The sequence below is a fragment of the Anopheles merus genome, chromosome 3L (genome assembly GCF_017562075.2).
Source record: "Anopheles merus strain MAF chromosome 3L, AmerM5.1, whole genome shotgun sequence".
NCBI classification, from domain to species: Eukaryota; Metazoa; Arthropoda; class Insecta; order Diptera; family Culicidae; genus Anopheles; species Anopheles merus.
Window position 1 is genome coordinate 32,144,497 of NC_054085.1, and position 19,905 is coordinate 32,164,401.

Consider the following 19,905-nt stretch of genomic DNA (forward strand, 5'->3'; position numbering starts at 1 on the left):
GGAAGTGCAGGAATGCATTTTGTTTTGTCACTCGAACGCGGAAGTTGATGAAGCTTCTGCTCAATTGGCCGTAACAAAATGTTAGCAGCAGTGGCAGTGTTTTTGTCGATGAAAAATACATCCGTTCGCTTCCCAAAACACGCCTGCAAGCATGCATTGAAGGTGAATGGTTGATGTTGGATCGATAAGGGTGGGGGAAATATTGTCATCATGATACCCCTCCAACCTCGTGGTGTAGGACACAAGCTTTTGTAAAGGTGAAATAAAAGCGCTTTCCGATTGCCGCTAGCCTCTTGCACCGTTTGCTGCTCCATGCGTCTTGCAATCGAACGGAATTGTCGATTCATAATCGAATAAAGTTTTTTTTTCCTTTCTTTTGTGTGCCGCGTGTTTCACGTGTTTGCTACCGTCACGTTGTTTGTTCCACACACACTATGTGCCCTCTATTTCGCATAAAAAATGGGGAAAATTTGCTGCAAAGTGTTGTGAATGTTACGTTTAGGATGGTTCCTATTGTTGATGTGCCTTAACGCTTCTACATTATCGGCACCATCATCCAAAATGTGATCGCTACTCTCCACTGACCACCATGTGTGTGTGTGTATTTTTTCTCAACCTCAACTAACCTCAGCGTACAAAAAAAAATTAAGCAGCAGATTTTTGATCACGACAGCCCCACCTCTCCAGGGGGGGACACAATTTACGACCGTCTATAAAATATCAGTTTTAATGATTTTCCAAGCACACGCGCTGGAAGGCGGTAAACTGGCCCCTAAGGGGCGTGACAATGGCGTTCGCCATGCTGATGTACGAACAAAAAAAGAACCGAAAATCACGCACTACCACACTCAACCTTGAACGTGAATCTAAACTCATGCCTGCCCGTTGTTGCCGACGAAAAAGATGAGATACTTGCCAAGATTAAAAAGAGCCGGGAGTTGGGAGTGTCGGAACACAATAGCAGCCAACCAAAAAGACTAAAAAGAGGGAAAGAAAAAACCTTCATCTGGTCACCGTGCCTCCCAAGTACCCAGTGCTGCGCCAAGGTGTACAACTGGTGGAGGTGAAAAATGGTGATGCTTTTCATGGAAGACGTTTAGGTTATTCATTTTCTCCCTTTTCTTTACTCATCGCTGCGATGAGATGGGAAAAATACATTTTCTGCCCCCACTCCAATGGTCGGTAAAACCTAATGAAGTGTTTGTAGGCTGTTTGCTTAAATTTAATTTGTTTCTCAAGTTTGTTGCCTTCGCGTGAAGTGCGGTAGGAATAAAAAAAAGCGCCATACGATAATCGGATTTTCGTTCCCCCCATCTATCACCCTATTTGTAGTGTTATTTGTATTTTTGTTTTTTTTTTTCAAAAATACAATTTGTACTGCAGCGACACAAACCACCCAGGGTCCGCGTGCACCGTGGGACGACTGTAAATTACATTACCCAAGTGCGGCTGCCCATCGTCATGCTTTGTTTTCTACCAAAAGAAGATATATTCTCGCTTCGTTTTTTGGTGCCCTGGAGGATATAACTCTTGGTTAGTGAGGAATTTAAATGTTTTGTTTTGGAATTCCGTACAATATGTTAAGGCTCAGATAAAAAGTACGATGAATAAAACATGCAAATACAAATAAACACGTTCATTCGTGTGGCTACTTTAACGTACGGAAATTTAGATAAAATATTTCTACCTATATTTCTTTAAAATTGCTGCTGTAGCGGAATATCATTATCAAAGCTTGTAAATCTTCAATTAGGCTACTGTGCTCGATGAATAAAATAAATAATAATTAAATAGTAAATTATTAAATAAATAATTAATTAAACAAATAATACATCAATCATTAAATAATTGGGCGTACTGCTGGGAGTTCGGAATCGGAACTACCCGGTTCCGATTTCGTGTTCAGAGTCAATGCTGGATTCGATTCTGATTCCGGAGCGAATTCTGATTCCAATTCCGGAGTCGTCTCCCATTTCGGAGTAGAATCCGGTACATTATTCGGTTTCAGAATCGGATCCGGAATCGGAATTGACCCGGAAATCGGAATCAAATTCGGAATCGGAATCAGAGTTACTTAGAAGTTTTAGAAACTAAATCAGTACCAGAAGTTTCATGAGAATGGAACGTTTACAAGTAAATTTAGTTTCTTGGTGACTATCGATACAATCGTAGCTACATAGGACCAAAACGCTCATTCCTATTCTCATGGAGATACCAAAATCGAATTTGATTCTAAAGTCGATTCTGACTGCGAACCCGATTCGTGAGCCGATTTCGATTCCCGAGCCGATTCTCATTGCGGAGCCGAATCTGATTCCATAGTTCATTCCAGATCCGATTCCAGAAACTGATTCCGGACTCACTATCCAGAATCGATTCCACAACTTTCAACTCATTTTTCCATTCCTCCATTCTTTTGCACGTATTTTCAGCAAAATTCTTTATTCTTAACTATATTAAACATGGCAACATATTTTTATCAAAGGAAATACAATATTTGGCATTGTTACAGTTCACATATTTTTCACAATGTAACAGTTGAATATGTAGTTTCGTATTGCCTTAAATTAAAAAGTGTTTATTTTATGTAGATCACTCACATTTAATAATATTTCTAGGATTTGCTGTCCCAAAAAGTATACCAAAAATCAATCAGATTTATTAACTGTTTATGTATTTATTATGTAATGTTTAAATTGAAATAATACAGCAATGCATAAGTATAGATGGTTGATTCCAAAAAACCGATGGAGACGCCTGGTAGTTTTCATTCATACGACACAAACCACAAATCAAACACTTTTACTTTGTTGCTGTTCATTTCACTGAATTCACAATGAGTGCATTTTAATTTCAGTTTCAATTTGAGTTGGTCTTTTCTAACCTTTACAACTATTATTATCACCCTGAATGAAAGGGAAGTGTCAATCATGCCATAACAGCGGTAATTTTAATGAAGTGATGCTAACTACCCACCAACAGAGAGCACTTTGACTGGCTGCCAGTTGAATAGTTTTGTGCAAACGAACAAACCCCGCAGCCCCAATGTCCCTTCTCCCGATGCCATGGCAACAAGTCTACACTGCCAGTTCATTACAGAGCAAAAACAATCGTTTCGTGTATCATCCACTGCAGCATTTAAGCAAGCAGAAAAGATAAATGAGACAGGGAACGAAGCGACGAAGAAAGTACTACAGTAATTCCACCCCATTCCTCCACTATTGCCTCCCCTCGCCGGCCGGGGTAGAACAATAATAATATGCCGGCCATAAAACTATGCCAAAAATGTTTTATCCCGTCAGACTTTCTCATTGCACAAAACTTGGCACTCGTTGCACACTCACTCGTCAGCATCGTTCTTTCTTTGCTGCCGTCTCATTTTCTCTTCAAGATGCTCGTGTTCCGCAGCAGAGGCTGCATCCTTGGGGAACTGGGAACTGGGGTGGGATAGGGTTCTTTCGGGGCGCTAAACAATTTGTAAGTTCAAGATCGCTCCCCCGGGGGTAATGCCAATGAGAAGAGAGTGTTGCCCGCTTTTCGTCCCAGCCAACAATGGCAAGGTTCTTTGTACGCGAGCTACGGCTCGTTGGATTTCCCTCATAACCCCCGGGGGGGAAGGACACTGTCGGACACAGAAGCTCATTACATTTTTATTGTTTCGTTCCCGCGTGCCACTCAGCTGACGTCGTAGCAGTGTCGTAGTGTGTGGTTTAGTTTGTAGTGAAGTAACGGATACAATACAGCATACAAGCTAGCCCGAAACCCCGTTTAGACCTTGAAAGCGGTCCCCAAGGGCTTCAAAACTTCTCGATTTAGAATGCTGCATGATATTGAGCAAACCTTAGTTAAGCGAGCGTCTACTAGATCGATCTAGCGAAGGGTCACTGCACACTCTTCGATCGTAACACCCATGTTTACTGTTAAACGTTCGTTAAACTGCCTATTCGATGTTTGCCCTTTCTTCCAATCCATCGTAGTAATGTTCTATCCCCCAATAGATTGTCCCTACATTGCTCTAGTTTTAACAATGACAGTTGTTCGTAGTTATTTGACGGTATGTCGTTCCCGTTGCCATTCCATTACGGTAGATGTCGATTGTGTAGATCCAATATAAATAAAACTAAATAAATTAATGAATCTTTATTTTTCTCCCTTTTTCTCTTTTTCTCTCTTTCTCTCTCTCTCTCTTTTCTCTCGCTGTTGGTGCTTGTGCACTGTTTCGACTGCTTCCGGGATGCTCTACATGCGTACACACAAACAAACAAACAAAAAAACGCTCGCGCGCTCGCTCGATTCCGCCGATGGAAATCAAATCAAATGTCTGCTTTCCGCCACCGCTTCCATTTTATGGCGCCACGCTTTCCAATAACAACTCGCAACGCACACGCAATAACATTTCACGATCATTTCTATCCGGCTGTGTGTGTGTGTGTGTTTGTGTTCTAAAACCTATCATCCTGCTCGTTTGCGACTTCCGTGCAATGGAAATGGCCCGACCAACAAAACGCTGTCCGCGTCTGCTCGCGTCCACCCGTGGTGACATTGAATTTGTTGCCCGAAATGAATTGTGCAATGTGCGCTTAATTATCCCTGCTTGCAAACAAACCAACACAACGCAACTATCGCTCGCGTACGCATCTGTTGCCCGTGCGGCTTCTTCCACGCTTGCTTGCTGGTGGTGGTGCTGCTGCTGCGTTTCCCCACGAAATTAAAAATAATTAGGAAAGCGCTTTATTATCGTCAGTGACATCAAGAAAACAGGTACAAAGTTGCACCAATAATTCATCTTTTTCTTTTTTTTGTTTTTGCTTTCTCTTTTCCGTTTCTTTATAGTGTAGTTTCAAATGGTTGTAGTATACGATGCGGGGGGGGGGGGGGGGCAATAGTTGTGTTGCGATAATACATGGGTTGGTTTTATTTTAAGTTGCACTGCCTTTTCCGTATGCTTTATTGTGTACGAAGAAACTGTGCAACGATACAAACGTGGTGCCTGCTGGTGGTCGTGGTTGGTATGCCATTTTGCAAAAAAAACAACAGGAAACTCAAATGATGACATTTCGTTCACAATGACGTCAGTGCTGCGGTCTTTATATGATCTCGGCGGTCTTTATATGATATGTTGCTTTCGATTTCTCACCCACGGCCAACCAAATTCTATCGTTTGGGCGTACTGTTTAAATGTCATGAAAATGTCATATTTTCTTTGAGTTTTCAAGTTTTTGCGGACCTGCCAGCTTGGGAAAATTCCACAAAACGTTTCCTAAGGACAGTATGCATTGTCAACAGTTTAAAACAGTTTTAAGTGTTCAAACTTACAAAGTTTTTACCAGGAAAGTAATATTCTTTCAAGTTAGATGATTTTAGCATTTCAATGACTTTAATGTAATTTGATATAAATTTATTTCCGTGATTGAACCCTTGGTGGTTACGGAGCAAAATCAACGATTAAACACTTTCAAACATTGTGCCTCAGTAATTTTGAGTATAGTAAAATTTATATCATTGATAAAAATTGTAATACAGGCGGTCCCCGAGATACACGATACCTCTTATACTTTTTTTTGAGCAAATTGTACTGATTTGACACATCAATTGTAAAATGCCAAATAATTTCCCTTTTATCGAATGTTGAAAACTATTTCAAAATGTTTAAAACTGTTATATACAATCAGAATCATATCAAATAATTAACTAAGTGGCTAAATCCACCACCTACTTGCAAAATTATACGAAAATTGGTGTTATTTTGGCTGGAAATCACGAGATTCGACTTACGCGGTACTTCGAGATACGCGGTATTTTGCGGCCGTTTTCGGTCCCGTGCATCTCGGGGACCGGCTGTATTTTTTAAATTTAAAGTTATCACCACCTAGCCACATTTCCAAAGGAAGCTGCTGTTGATTTAATTCGTACAATGGAGCATAAGCAATTCGTTCGGGGTTAATTAATCGCTTCAATTTCAAACACGTTCAAAAACACTGTTGATTCTATTTGCACTCATTTCATCCTAGGAACGAAAAAAAGAATATTTTGCAAACAAAATGCCACTACCTATCTCAACATGTCCCAATAGGGCACGAATCGATTCTATTCCTTTTTTCCTACTCTGCAGTCGGTGTTCGTACGTTCTGCGGATAGCAAAAATCCTTCCCTCGGTGAAACGCCACTGAGCACGGTTTCGGTTTCTTCTCTCATCCCGCTGGGAACTTGTACGTGAGTTGGGATTTCCAACACCACCACCATGAACAGTAATGCCGAATCATTGCCCCACCAACTGTTGGCTATACTGATCTCATTTAAAAGTTCCCAAACGAAAAACTGCTCTGATTAGGGTAGAGGTTGCCGCGCCGTCTCCAACGCACCGCCATCCGCCTTGACCTTCTGCCTTCAATATTTAGATTACGTTTCACGGGCTCGTGACGTTCGGATCCGGTTTGCAGATTTCATCCCTACTGACACATCCCCTTTGGATCGGGCGCAGTTGGTGGCTGGTGAATACTAATTGGCATCAACTCGGGCATTGATGTTCTCGTGCCCGTGTCTGACGAGCACACTCTAGCGAGATGGATTTTCTTGAGCACCAGCGTCGTTCGCTACGTCGGCCGCAACCGGAACGCCAAACCCCGTGCGGCTGTAATGAGAAGCAGCTTTCACGATACCATGCTGAACGGTGATGCTGAGCTCGGCTAGAGCTAGAGAGAGAGAGAGAGAGTATGCCGTTTCGGTACGATACAGCACATTAAACCGTGCTCATTTGAATGAACGATCCGACAGTGACGTTGCAGAAGGATTAATTTGTGATCCCTGACACCTTTAGCGACGACGGCAGACAGCTCTCGCACTGCACCCACAAAATCGCATGAATCGATTCGATTAGCTTTGCACGGGTTTAAATATTCATTCGTGCTGCAATTTATATGCTATATGGAGCAAGAACGATGGACTCATGCAGATGCACTGGAAAGATAAAACATAGCAGCGATATTACATTACCGAACAAATTGTTGATTGCGACAGCAGACACTCATGTTGTTGCCCGGTGCTGTACGTCCGCTCGTTACAAGCTGGCAAGATTCCAGCGGCTAACGGTTCTTTGTACCACACACACTCCTTTTCGAGGACACTCCAGCTGAGAGCCTCGTGTAGAAGATTATACACCCTTTGATTGGAGGTTTTTGTTTCTCCTGCTTCATGTGGCTCTTGTTCTTCCACAGTGAACTGTTTGAAATGTTCTATAGTGTTCACTACCTCACTACCGTTGCAGATGGTAGCAGCTGCTACACATCATTACAGTCTATTTACCTTCTATAAAGACTGGTTCAAGAGGTTTGGTGTTTGGAACAAGGACACATAATTAAATTTACACTTCAGCTTTACCTGCAGTTTGTAAAATATCAGACTAACAGGGTGTCCTATGCCAAACATGGTATTTTTCTAACATAAATTGTCGATTGCGAGAGCAGTCCGTTAGAAAATTGATCACATTAACAACATGAAACCGCCGAAATTTTTCGAATAAGCTGGTGGAATATTCCTAAAACTGTTAAACAATTTAAAACAAACGTCAGCTTTAAGGAACTTTAAACACATTTTTAGAATATTCTGGTAATGAATGTTCTCCATATATCTTTTCCTTTTCAATATTTGTCTATCAATAAGCAAGACAAAAAAAGGTAAAAAGATTAATTGCCGCAAACATTAGCCAGTTCTGCATTGGTTATCAACGCTCAATTCCCAACAGAAGTCGTCGGACCCATCAATTTAATCTAAAATAATTGCCATCTAATTCCCTCACGACGAATGGCGCACACTTTTCTCTAGCAAATTCCAACAGTTTTTTGTTTATCCAACAGTTCCAATTCATATCGGAACTGGGAGCTCACGAAACCAATCAACATTCATGTCTAAGATTTCCCACCGGAGCTTCGACTCGACAGCAAATGACTAATCTCCAAAACATCACCGGGAGGTTTCCACCACTTGATAGCATTTTACATCTCCATGCCAACCGCCCCACGGATGTCACTACACCGGAATATGCTACGAGCGAACAGCTTCCGGCCGTGCTTCCGATTACAACCCGTGCCGGCAAACACGACATGAGCGCTTCAAGGAGTGACCAAAATCATGTTTTACCGCAGCATACCGCGCGCACGTACACCGGACACCGGGGTGCGGTGGAAACGAGTTGTCGGATCTAATTTCCATCGCAAACAAACATTCGACCAAAACAAACCTCCTCTTCCTCCTTCCGTGGACTTCCCCTCAGCGGACTATTTGCGGGACTATTTATAGCAGATGGGTGTCTAGTTTCATAGATGTATCCCTTGCTGCAATTCCCTTGGCGAGATGGTCCCACAGAGTCCCGCTGCACCTTTGCAAACTATGAGCCTAGTTGAATACACTCTCCAGCGACTTATACTGCGTCTGTTAAGTGCCTTCTAAACGTTTCTTAGTGAAGGAGATCAGCAGCATTGTCAAACACCACCAACATTCGATGAGGCAACGCAAAGCATTGGACGGAGCGAAACTGCGAGCCACGCGGTCTGGGCGGTGGTACGGTTTGTCACAAATCTTCACGCTAATGTCAGACGCTGGTATTAGTGTGTTGTGCATATTTATAAATTTTTATTTACTGTCCGCTGAGGGTCACGAACACACTGGGGAAAAAGTTACATACTTTTCGGACAAAATTAGAACGGCACAAGGAAATTGTCGCGAGAGAAATCGCTCGCTCGCCAGGGAGATCTGAAATGAGACCTGATGATGTTATTCAATATTGGCATAGTTGAATTTTATTAAAAGTGAGTGTGCAAGTATTTAAGAAGCAATAATTCCCTTTTATTAAGTTTTTATGGATCTATGGCAACAATAATCATGTGAAAAAGAAAATTATCTATAATAGTTCACATGCTGCAATTAGTGTTTATTTAGTGAGGTGGAGTTAAATGTCAAATTGCACAACGTTTTGTTTTAACAATCGAAACATCTCATAAAACCAAAAAAACATAATCACCCAACTGCCTCTTTCCTTGTCCATTTCTTCACTGATCCCTCAATATTTACGACAAGAACAAGAGAGAGAGAGAGAGAGAGAGAGAGAGAGAGAGAGAGCTCTCGGTGTCTCGATCCCACCCACTCACTCATGCGCTTATAATACCCCACCCACCTGATGCGCAAGGAGCACCAGAAAACGCGGGAGAAAACACGGAGCACTATTCTCGCACTGCCAGCAAAACAACCAACCACTTGCGAGGACCGATCGACCGATCTGCCGCCGATCGTGCTCAGTAGAGTTTCTGTGTGCGTACGAGTCGCAGCCGACGACCATTTGGGCGAAAGATCACAGCAGCGTGCGTGTGCGTTGCGCTTCTAAATTATTCCGCGATACTGTGACCTTACGGCCGGGGCCACCCCGTACGCTTTGGCCTTTCCCGTGGCAGACGAAGATTGCCCAACACGCACACACACACACACACCGTCCAACAGGTTGCGTCTGCTGCTGACGTCTTTCGTGTGTTGCATTTGCATGCAAAGGGCCTGACCTTTACGCTGTAGACAAAAGGGTGGTTCGTTCTTGTTCTTGATCTTCTATTCTCAACCGTTGGTGAAGCGTGATAAGTGACGCGAGTGTCGGCGCGTTTTTCACTGCTAGTTTATTTGCGTGTCTTATGGCCGGCCGCAAGTGTCGTTTATTTATGTACAAAAAACGTGTTGAATCGATGCGCTGTGGTGCAAATAATTGTGAGCTTACCTGTGCTGTTCAAAACGAATCGTTGAAGTGATTAGTGATCGTGTGTATTGCAAAAAAATATATTTAACAACAAAATAGTTGAGGGCAAACCTTCAAAATCTCAGTCTCAGCGTAGTGTTTGAGTTCTCTTCTGCTCACTGTAAAATCCACCGCAACAACCTACCGGGCAGAATTTTGCAAACGCATCTAATCAACGTGTATATAAAAAAGGAGGAAAAAAACACACGCACAACATGAATCTGATGTTCCGGAAAAACATGCGCGAAGGTGGAGGTCGCGCTGGGGGCGGTGGATCGAAGAGTAAGATGACCGGCCGGCATCAGCGCAAGACGCGCGACAGCTACGGCGGGGCCGGCTCGGACGAGTACCACTACCGAACGCACATCTTCTTCTCGCCGGCACACGTCAAGCAGGACAATGAAGGTTGCTATTGTGATGGTTGTTCTTTGTTGCTCCCATAGCTGATAGTTGATACAACACCACACATAAACATGTCCATCTTCCTGATTTCCACCATTTTTTTTTCCATTTTCCCAAAAATCCCACTATCTTTGACCGTTTTCTGCTGTCCAAAATCCAATAGCAAATGGAACGGTTGCAGTATTTTGCAACTATTTTATCATTTCTATTCTGTTTACAATCATGATTGTATTTTCAGAAGTATTTTCAAACATTCCAAACGTCTTGTAAGGTCGGTTATGAAAAATTAACCAGCAAAACTAGTCCAGCTATAAATAAGTTTTGAGCAGCTCAACAAAAAAAGAAACGCTCGTTACTTCTGTCCGTTCATTAAGAAGTCAAACACATGCTAATTAATGATTCGGTTCAGATTGCCCTATTAATCGATTTTTCTTCCCCTCCAACAACTATCTGTCTCCCTTCTCTCTCTCTCTCTCTCTTTGTCTGTTAATATTCATATATCTGCTACCAACTTCAAACGCGTGTTCGAACGATCGAAAAATATCCCAACGACTTGCCCTGGGAGAGGTGGACCAGGTTTAGTTTTTCTGCGCTCCCTCCATCCAATTGAACTAAAATTATGCTCGCGTGCACACACACACATACATACACATAGAGCACGATCGAACTTCGGATCCAAATCCGTTTGTCACCATTGACGCTATTGGATTTCTCCCGTCCCCCATTCTCTTACTCCTCTTTCCCTTTTGGTCCATTTTTTTTTCTTTTCTTTTCACGATACCGTGTTTTATCCCATATTTTCTTCCACCGTTCCGTTCCTACCCGTCTGTGTTTCCTCACTATGACTTTTTTAAAAATAAATGTAATTTTGTGCGCTCTCTCTCTGGCATTTTGTCAAACCGAAAAAATCGAAGCAATAAGCAAAATATATATACATATATATGTGTGTACAAGAATTTAAAAAAAAGCAGCACGCACGAATCACCAATACTCACACGAAACGAAACCTCTCTGTGGTGTGAAATTTGCGTTCCGTTTCGGGTTTTTTTTTTCCTTCTTCTTCCTTTTTGTGTCACATCCAATACACTTTTTGCTCCATTTCTGCTGTACGCACATGTTTTCTTTTCCTTTTTTATTTCTTTTTTAGTGTTTTATATCCTTTCGATTCATTTTCATCTTCTACTTCCTTTCCGCACTTATTTTGTATCATTTTCTGTGTTTTCTCTTCACACTTTTGCCGTCTCTAGTTAGCCCAAGGGAGGTCCGATTGTTTTGATTGAATTTGTTTTGTTTCGTACAACAATTTAATACTGTTTGAATCAAAAAAAGCTTTGATAAGCTCAATAAAATCGTATAAATGTCTCACTCCAACTAAGCTTCTTTTATCGATGTTCCTACGGAATTCTTCTCCTGGTTCTTTCACCGTCCAGTCATTCGGGTTCATGTATATTCGCCCCCCAATACTCAAAACACAGACACCAGCAAATCATCAACACTCGGTATATCGTTCCCAGATCGCCGTCGGTTTGAAATGAAATTCAACACATTTCTCATCGATACAAAACATCTGTTCGCAGCTGGTACACGCAGTTCCCATTCCGTTCCATCCTGCACGAGCGATGGAAATCGTAAACCATTTCCCGTTTGCTCCCTTTATTCCTTTTTTTTTGTACAAACCACATCCCTGTTGCTGTCGTTCCGGGACATGTATTGCTCTTGCACCAAGCGTCAATTGACGTCCTCGATATTCGCTACTTCAAACAGAGACGGAGCTGTGTGGGATGGTTGGTACCTGTTTTTGCCTCGGGTATGGTTTATGCGTTACTTGTTTCCATCTTGCCTACGCGAGACACCCGTATGCCATATCCTTCACAGTTTGTGATTGAGTCTATTATCGGCCGGCGTACCAGAATCACATTTCCGCCTGTGTCAAGCTCATGACACTGTTCCGTGTCGGTTAGCGGGGAGGAGAGTGCGAGGCGAAAAGCAGCGATTGAAGTGCGAGTTGCGCGAGTACAAAAAACCCCCCAATCCTTCAGACGAACGGACGAGCGTACGTCTGAGTGAGAATGTTCACCTTGCCGCTTGCCGATGGATTTCTACTCTCAGTTTCTAGGTTATGTAAACAGATGCGGTCGAATTAGCATTATATTTCGTTCCCAACACTGCCATTCGTTTTTTTTTTCGCATGTGAGACGTTTCAAAGAATAAAAAAACCTCTCGTGACGACCTTTTTTAGCTCACACACACATATAAAACCATGAAACGACACTGAAGCAAGTGGACAAAAATCGAAAGCAGTACCAGAGGGGAGAAAAAATATATATAAATTAGGCACCATGAATTATCGCTCACCATTACAACGAAAGTGTGGGTTAGAGCGTTCGAAGAAAAGTGGCATGCTAGTGGGCGGCACTAATAAATGTAGATTTGTTGTAGTTTTTTTTTTTTTTCGTTTCGATTTGCTCATTTTCTGCCCTGCAGCCATATTTTATATGCTCTATTTATAATTTCAATCATTCATAAAAATCGCTCGACGAACACCTCGCCGTCGATTAGCTCTGATTGGGAAAACGGGGGGGAATGGTGCAGTGAAAATAGGTATTAATCGAGACAACCGGGGACGGCGGGAGGACGTCGCTAGGCATCATATAAAATGGTGCACACGTACAGCTGAGACGGGATGAAACGGCCACCGGAAACAATTTGCAAGTCATTAACGCCAAAAGACGCCTTGTGCCTGGCATGAACCACGGCACACGGCAAACGACCGCGCGTTTAAAGCGTAAAAGCCAAAACATCGAAAGAGCTCGCAAAAATCACTTTCATAGCCGAGCCGGGCAGCTGGGCAGCATCATTTTAGTGTGCATGTGTGTTTTTTTTTCTTCCACACTCGAAACATATCCTGCCCCCTTTTGGCTTTAGATAAATCTTGGTAATGAGTTATTTTATTGGAGCCATTTGTCGTACAGAATGGGATTTTTTTTTCTTCTTCCTTCTTGCTTTGGCTCGAGAAACCATCGAAACAGGTTGTTGGAGAGGTGATCTTCTTTTTTATGGCTTAACAGCGTTGGCATAGAGCTGGTCATGTTGCGAGAAGATGAAGAATCGGAAAATGTATTAGACTGCTATGCGGTATACTTTCCTTTTTCTTCGCAAGACATTGATATGGTTAGAGCTAGAATTTTATACACTGTTTATTTAAGAATAAATTAAACTAAAACATTAAAATTATATATCAAATCGTTGAAAAGGCATCAACAAAAATAATAAAGCACAAAATGTGTACAATAAGCAGACAATCTTATACTAGGAAATTATCATTTAAAAAGACTGAAGAGACATATAAGCTTTCGAAGTTATTCCGGATAGGTCAATAACTAGGATTTGGATGAATTGGATAGTATTAGAAAACTTTGACGTATACAAACCATTCAAAGACAAGCCAAGGCAGACAACAATCAGTGACAATTTTTTATATGTTTAACTGAATATATGTAGAAAGTGTCTAGAAATGCAAAATTTTGCTTCACAGGACATTCCTAAAGTACGCAAAATGTAATTGTTTATTTCTCATTCAATGGATCTGAGATCCGTGTGAAATTCTTAATGCTAATCTTACTTTAAAATAAATATATATATCAACTTACAGGATTTTTTTATTGATTTCGCAAGCGTAGCAACATTTAACACAACCGCAGCAACTGACAGGACAAAGGCGTCAGTTGGTTTCGGAACGTCATCACGCTTAAGACAACCTTCGCACTGATATCACAACCGCAGTACACAATGTCACAAAAGGTTTTGCGGCTTGAAGCAATCATTAAACCAGCGCCTAACAACGTTTTCAAAGTAATGCACATACCCGAAAAATTGAAAGTTTAGAGTTAGGTAAATTGATCGTCCTACATAATTGTAAATGTACGTGGATGAGTATTGTGGAATTTGTCTCTAAACCTCGTAAACAATCAATTTTTCAAGCTGCCGATTGACCTGAATCCGTTTAAACACATGTAGTTCAATACTTGCTTCAGTCCGCAACACTGAAATTGTGACATTGTGTACCGACAAATCAAGTAAAAACCCTGTAATAACTCGTTTTAAAGGATTGCAATGAGGCTCCAAAATCAAAAATATATAGTTTAGTATATCAAATGTAAATAACGTTTCAATACCTACCGTTCAGTGATAGTAATAACATTTCAACGTATGATATGTCTCTTGAATAATGAAATAATTGAACTAACTAACAGGTGTGTTTGTTTACAAAAAAAAAAACAATAAGCCACCTTTAGTTCCCGTCAAAGCTTTTAATCAATTACCAGGAATTCAATCTACCGCTCACACAAATCGCTCGCTTGACTCGCTCAAACATGCTATGAAGGCCGGGTAAAAGACTTTCTACACCCTCGACAATATGGTTAAGAAGATCAAGGCGGATAATTTTACCTTCCACACGCGCACTCAAAGCCACACTCGAAACTCCCATAGGGGGGAGGAAAAAAGCCACCCACGTCCTGCGACTAAGCTGCACGTGCAGCTTCAAGCAACCGTGAACGACAACTTGTACGTCGTGTTTTGGCATAGACTTCTCAACCGCGACAAAACTGCTGCCGCACAACTTCACTTTATCGTTGCAAATCGAAGCGGCGGCAGCAAAAAAAACGTGCCCACTCACACACACACACATACTGCTGTCACGTCTATGGCGTAGTTGTTCTTGGTGGATTTCTTAGGCCCACAGGTTCGCTCAACAACGCCGTGCTTTCCGCACGGTACGTAGCCAGGTACTTGATAATGGCACCAGCACCAGTCTCGTTAGACGAGTGGATAAATTTACGTTCATCGTTTTTGAACCACGCTGCGTGCGATGAAAAAACCGCCGGGGTGGGTGTTTTCCTGGTGGCGGTTAAAATTTGTTCCAACTCTCAACGGTGTGTGGGTTTGCTCCCGAGCCGATTTTGCGTTTCTTCTTTGTTTTTTGTATAACCTCGGGCGAGAAAATCAACAAGACCTCCATCATGTCTGGCTGATAAGCGGCGGTACGCGGACATTCGTGACAGCGGTTGGTCCCTGCCCACCGTAGCTGTCACAAGCAGATTGCACCTTTTTCGGCTTGCCAAAATGAGTCTCCCGTTCGCTTGAGAGTGACATACACCTCCTTGTGACAGGCCGCCACCCCAACGGCAGGGAGTGTACAAAGTCAAGTGCGAAACTAAGTGTTACATGCAGGCATGTGATTTGCGTCTCTTCTTGTCTCCGTGCTTTGGGCGGTGATTATCCTACCGAAAGTTTTGCTCCACCACGCAAAGTCGCTTTTACCGAAAAGGTGGTCCTCTTCCTTTGGTACGACCACATCGGGTTAGCAACAACGGTAGCACTGGTAAGAAAAAAGACAACAAAATCCCTTTAGAAACAACAAAAACACAACCATTCGGCATACCAATGGGAAGAAAAACGTGCGTTAGCCGTTTAGACGCCAGCAGTAGCCGCCAGCACATCTTTCCTTTCCATCAACCCGCACACTCCTCGGCACGCTGGACCTTTACCAGTGCTTTCGCCGTGTTTATGTCGCTGCCTTCGCAGCAAACAGGCTCTTCCGACGAAGGAAAGAAAAAAACCAAAACTTTGTTTGTTGTCTTATTCGTAAGAATGATTATTAAACGCAAACACCCGATGCTTGGCATAGCTGGCATCGCCGGTACTCCCGGCACCATTATATTACCCCACTGTTCCTAAAAACCCCGTTCCGGTTGTAAACCCCGGAACGACGATGCCCATCTTTGCATCTTCACCGAAAATACAGCCCGTTTATCATTCACACTCGCGTGGAACGCGTTGCGGACGAAACTTTCATCATTTTGTAAAACGGCAGCGCACCACGGTACGACGGTGTGCATGATTTTTGTGCCGAGCGGTTTTGGGAGTTTTTTCTTCTTCATTCGCGGAGTAAGGTTTTATGGAGCAATGTGTGCTTTTGGTGCACACTTTTGAAACTTCCGGTGTGTGTGTGTGCGTTGTGTTGGTGTTAGCTTCATCTTCTGGCTAGCTATAATTTCTACCAAAACTTCAAGAAGCCTTCCACATACAAGGCAGAAGAAATCATTTCCTTAAGAAGATTATTTTCGAAAGTCAGCTGCTTCGTCTCAACAACAGCGCCTGTTAGGCGAAACAGGTTGGATGAGGAAAGGAAGACGGAGCCATATGGTCATGCGAAGTGTTGTTTTGTTTAACTTGGATGAAAGTTTTGTAAGATAAATGTTGGGCTCTGCTTATTGCACTTATTAAATCAGCTTCACGGAACAAATTATAGCTACCTTATTTTCTATTTTAAAATTAGGTCGTTCAGTTCTTGCAGGTGAATGCACGAACAAATTTGGTGAACAATTGTTTATTTTTATTTCATTCATTCAAGCAAACAGTGGACAAACGAGCGAACGGACGAATAAAAGAACTTAGCTGATGCGAACAAGAGAGACAAAAATAAGCAAAATTTAACTATCAATTTCATAAAAAAATCAGACGGAAACGAAATCCATGTCAGCGTCACGTACTCAATTGTCACAATCACAGGTGATGCTGAAAAAGTTGGTGTGTCCAATACATGGTTGGTGACATTTAAGTAATCAACGCTTGGTCAATCACTTTGTCATGACTTTTTTTTTACTGTGATCAGTTCTGCAAAGTATCACTGACATAATCATGACAAATTCAGACTGAAACCCAATAATGTCAGCTCTACTGTGATGATCAGAGATGAGACTCAAAGCATGTTCATTTTGTTGTTTGGGACCACACACCAAGAATATTCCAAGAGTGACGTAATTATCACCGATAGAAAATATCGTAACCAAGTGAGTGACCAGGAGTTGGGTGCTAAACAAAATGCGTATGAGTCGTCCACCAACTGTTTGAGCCTACCTGATCATCTCAGTTGTATACGTGAGCTGATTTGAGCTTCGTTTCAGTCATGAGTTTTGGTGACTGAAACAGTGGCATTTGCCAGTACTGTTCACAACCAGAAAAAGTCATGAATATGTTTGCGACAGCATTAAGCTCAGTTTGTCAGTCAGGGCATCGGATTATACTCAATCACTTGCACGTTGCCTTCAGCATGTCATGACGCACTTTCATTGAGTATCAACAATGACCATCTACCACGGATATTTTAATTATTTTCGGTGGTGATTATCTCGTGACTCTCATGACATTTTGCCGCACTGGATATCGCTAGAAAATGTGGCTAATATGACAGAGAATATAGAAAGATATAACGAAATAAAAGAAATATCGTACAGTTCAGTTAAAATAGACGAACTGAGCGAACTGAGTATGGCTGCGTATATTATGAAATAGAATAAAATAAGCTCAGATAGACAAGCTATCATGCTAAAAGGGAGCTTAGTACAATGAATCAATATCACACTGGCATGGGCATGTGCTGATTTTACGAAACAGTGTTAAGAATGATTAATTTGCCTCGTTTTCACCTTTGGATTTTTACATAATCCCTCCAACCACCAGTGCCAAAGCCCTACCAGAGAAGCTCCATCAACGTCACGTCAAAAATATATCCCGAATGTCGATTGAATACCCCCGTGGCAGCACCGCGTAACGAAGCACCGCGGCAAATACGCTGGCCGCGGCGATCCTGTCAAACCCATCCGTGCGCGCTATATCCCGTCACACTTCAGCGCGGTCCTGTATCACCTGTCAAACGCGCGACAGGAACCGTACCCATTCGACCCAGCTTCACCCTCCTACTGGGCTGGGTCGTATGGGTCGCACCGAAACCGTGGCAGCCTACGATCTTCCCGTTTCTGTTTTGAAAACAATATTTACGCTGTGCTTTCACCGTTGCCAAAAGCAGATGAAGTGGTTTCAGGTTTCAGGTAACTTCAGAGCGATAGAATAGGATCCGGGGGAGGGAAAATCGCCCGACCCGTCCGACCACAACTCCAACTCATCAGTGGTTGTCTACTATCGATGACAGCTGTCATTTGCACTGCGGTTTCGTACTGCGGTGAAAACGGTGATCGACCATTTTGCGATTTGCCGTTGATAAAACTACACAATCTGTTCGCCAGTTGTCTTGTCGGGCAGTACTTATCAGCACCAGGGAACTATTCTTACGAGTAACGGATGAAATGATTGCTCAACGAACCGTCGCCGTGTAAAGCTACCATTACCATTGCGCTCCATTCGCTACACCATTGTTGCTCACATTTATCGTTTTTCCATCGCATTTTTTGTGTCTCCAAATCGTTGCCGCGCTGCTTTGCTCCGACACTACCACCATTCGATGCGAACGGTTCATTAAAGTTTAACAATGGAATTATCGTTCCCATTCATTTCCAGTTAGCTCTAGCGACACTATTTTCAATTCGGACCAGTTTTCTTGTTCGCTGCGGTGTCTTGCCCCTTGCCGGTGAGCTGGCAAAGAGCCGGTGGACATTAAATGTTTCGCTTCGGAATTTTATACTAGAAAAGGGAATTTGAATAGCCAAAAAAACCCCATGCAACTATCCACTTTCTGCTTTTTCGGGCACCACATTCTTTCAGCCTCCAGTTGGTGGTACTTTTTTCGTGCCAGCACAAAAACGATCTACTTTATGGCCAGATATGCAATGGTGTTGGAGAATACAGATATTGGAATGAAAACGAGCTTCTGTTTTAATTCAGCCATTCGGACAAAATTACATTGCGCCAGAAGGTATAAAGCGACAGTAAGCGACAATAAGGTTCCTTTTGCTGCGAGTTGAGCTGGGTTCAATATTGATTAGTATGAAAAGAGTCTAGTCGCTGAAATGGTTTCTGGTTGTGAATTTGTTAAATTTTATATGTCATTAAAACATGACAACAATCGGTGCGGCTATTCGAGCAAAATCTGCATCCATTCAAGCATTAATTTAAGGAAATATATAAACTCGTTTAATTCTCGAATAAAAAATAAATAAAGTAGGTTTAAGATACTTTTAACCGATTCTGTGGCCCTTTTCTTGTTGAAAATAAGTCTTGAGTGATCTCACACTCATCAAAACCGACCGATCAAACTTAAAAAATTGTCATTTAATTCTGTTATTTCTCTTTATAAGCTTCACAGACTTATAGGATATGACAAGAAATGTTGATTTTTAGTCTTACAATTATTCAACCGTTTCAACTACGATGATGGACATAGCTATGTTCTAGCTGTTTCCCATTTCTCATCAAAATCCGCCTTCACACCAACAATAACACCTCCACAAAATACCGTTCTGATGCCATCCAATCCTTGTTATGACAGTTGAAACTAAATTCTGATTCATCTACGGACTCGTGCTCTAATTGACAAATTACTGTTTTGATAGTGCGAACAGCCGTTTTGCTAGATGATTAACCTTTGACGGAAAGGGTTTGAGGCACGCATAATTCGCACACCATTTCTCAAACCTCAGGAAACACACCACAACCGTCCCCTAAATGAATTCGTCCATTCACGTCAAATTGCGAAACCTTGCCTTTCTTATCCCGCTCGTTTGGTGCTCGCGATCTAAATGGATGTCTGAGTGTCAAAAGTTTCACAAGCCTAATCACCGGTACCGGCCCATCCCAAAATTAGGCCCCCTGCTCCGCCACCCAGGCGTGCCTTAATCGGCCCGGCCCAAACCAAGACCAAAACCACAATCAACCGCACCGGGATTGTACGCTAGCGTTCTACTCAGACTCTCGCGCTCTCTTCCACGCACGCA

General features: G+C 42.3%; 1 protein-coding gene across 9 annotated transcripts in view; it reads left to right on the forward strand.

The window, feature by feature from the left end:
• The window catches only part of LOC121598634, a 63,599-nt gene that overhangs the window by 25,945 nt on the left and 17,749 nt on the right, over nucleotides 1–19,905 (forward strand). For 7 of the 9 annotated variants that reach the window (XM_041925753.1, XM_041925751.1, XM_041925752.1 and 4 more), the window contains exon 3: nucleotides 4,723–4,761. The exons of 1 other annotated variant lie outside the window; for it this stretch is intronic. In XM_041925753.1, the coding sequence (XP_041781687.1) occupies nucleotides 4,723–4,761 (39 nt within the window). Of the gene's footprint in view, nucleotides 1–4,722; nucleotides 4,762–9,260; nucleotides 10,178–19,905 lie in introns of those variants that run through there. One more of the 9 variants, XM_041925760.1, reaches the window with a different exon arrangement.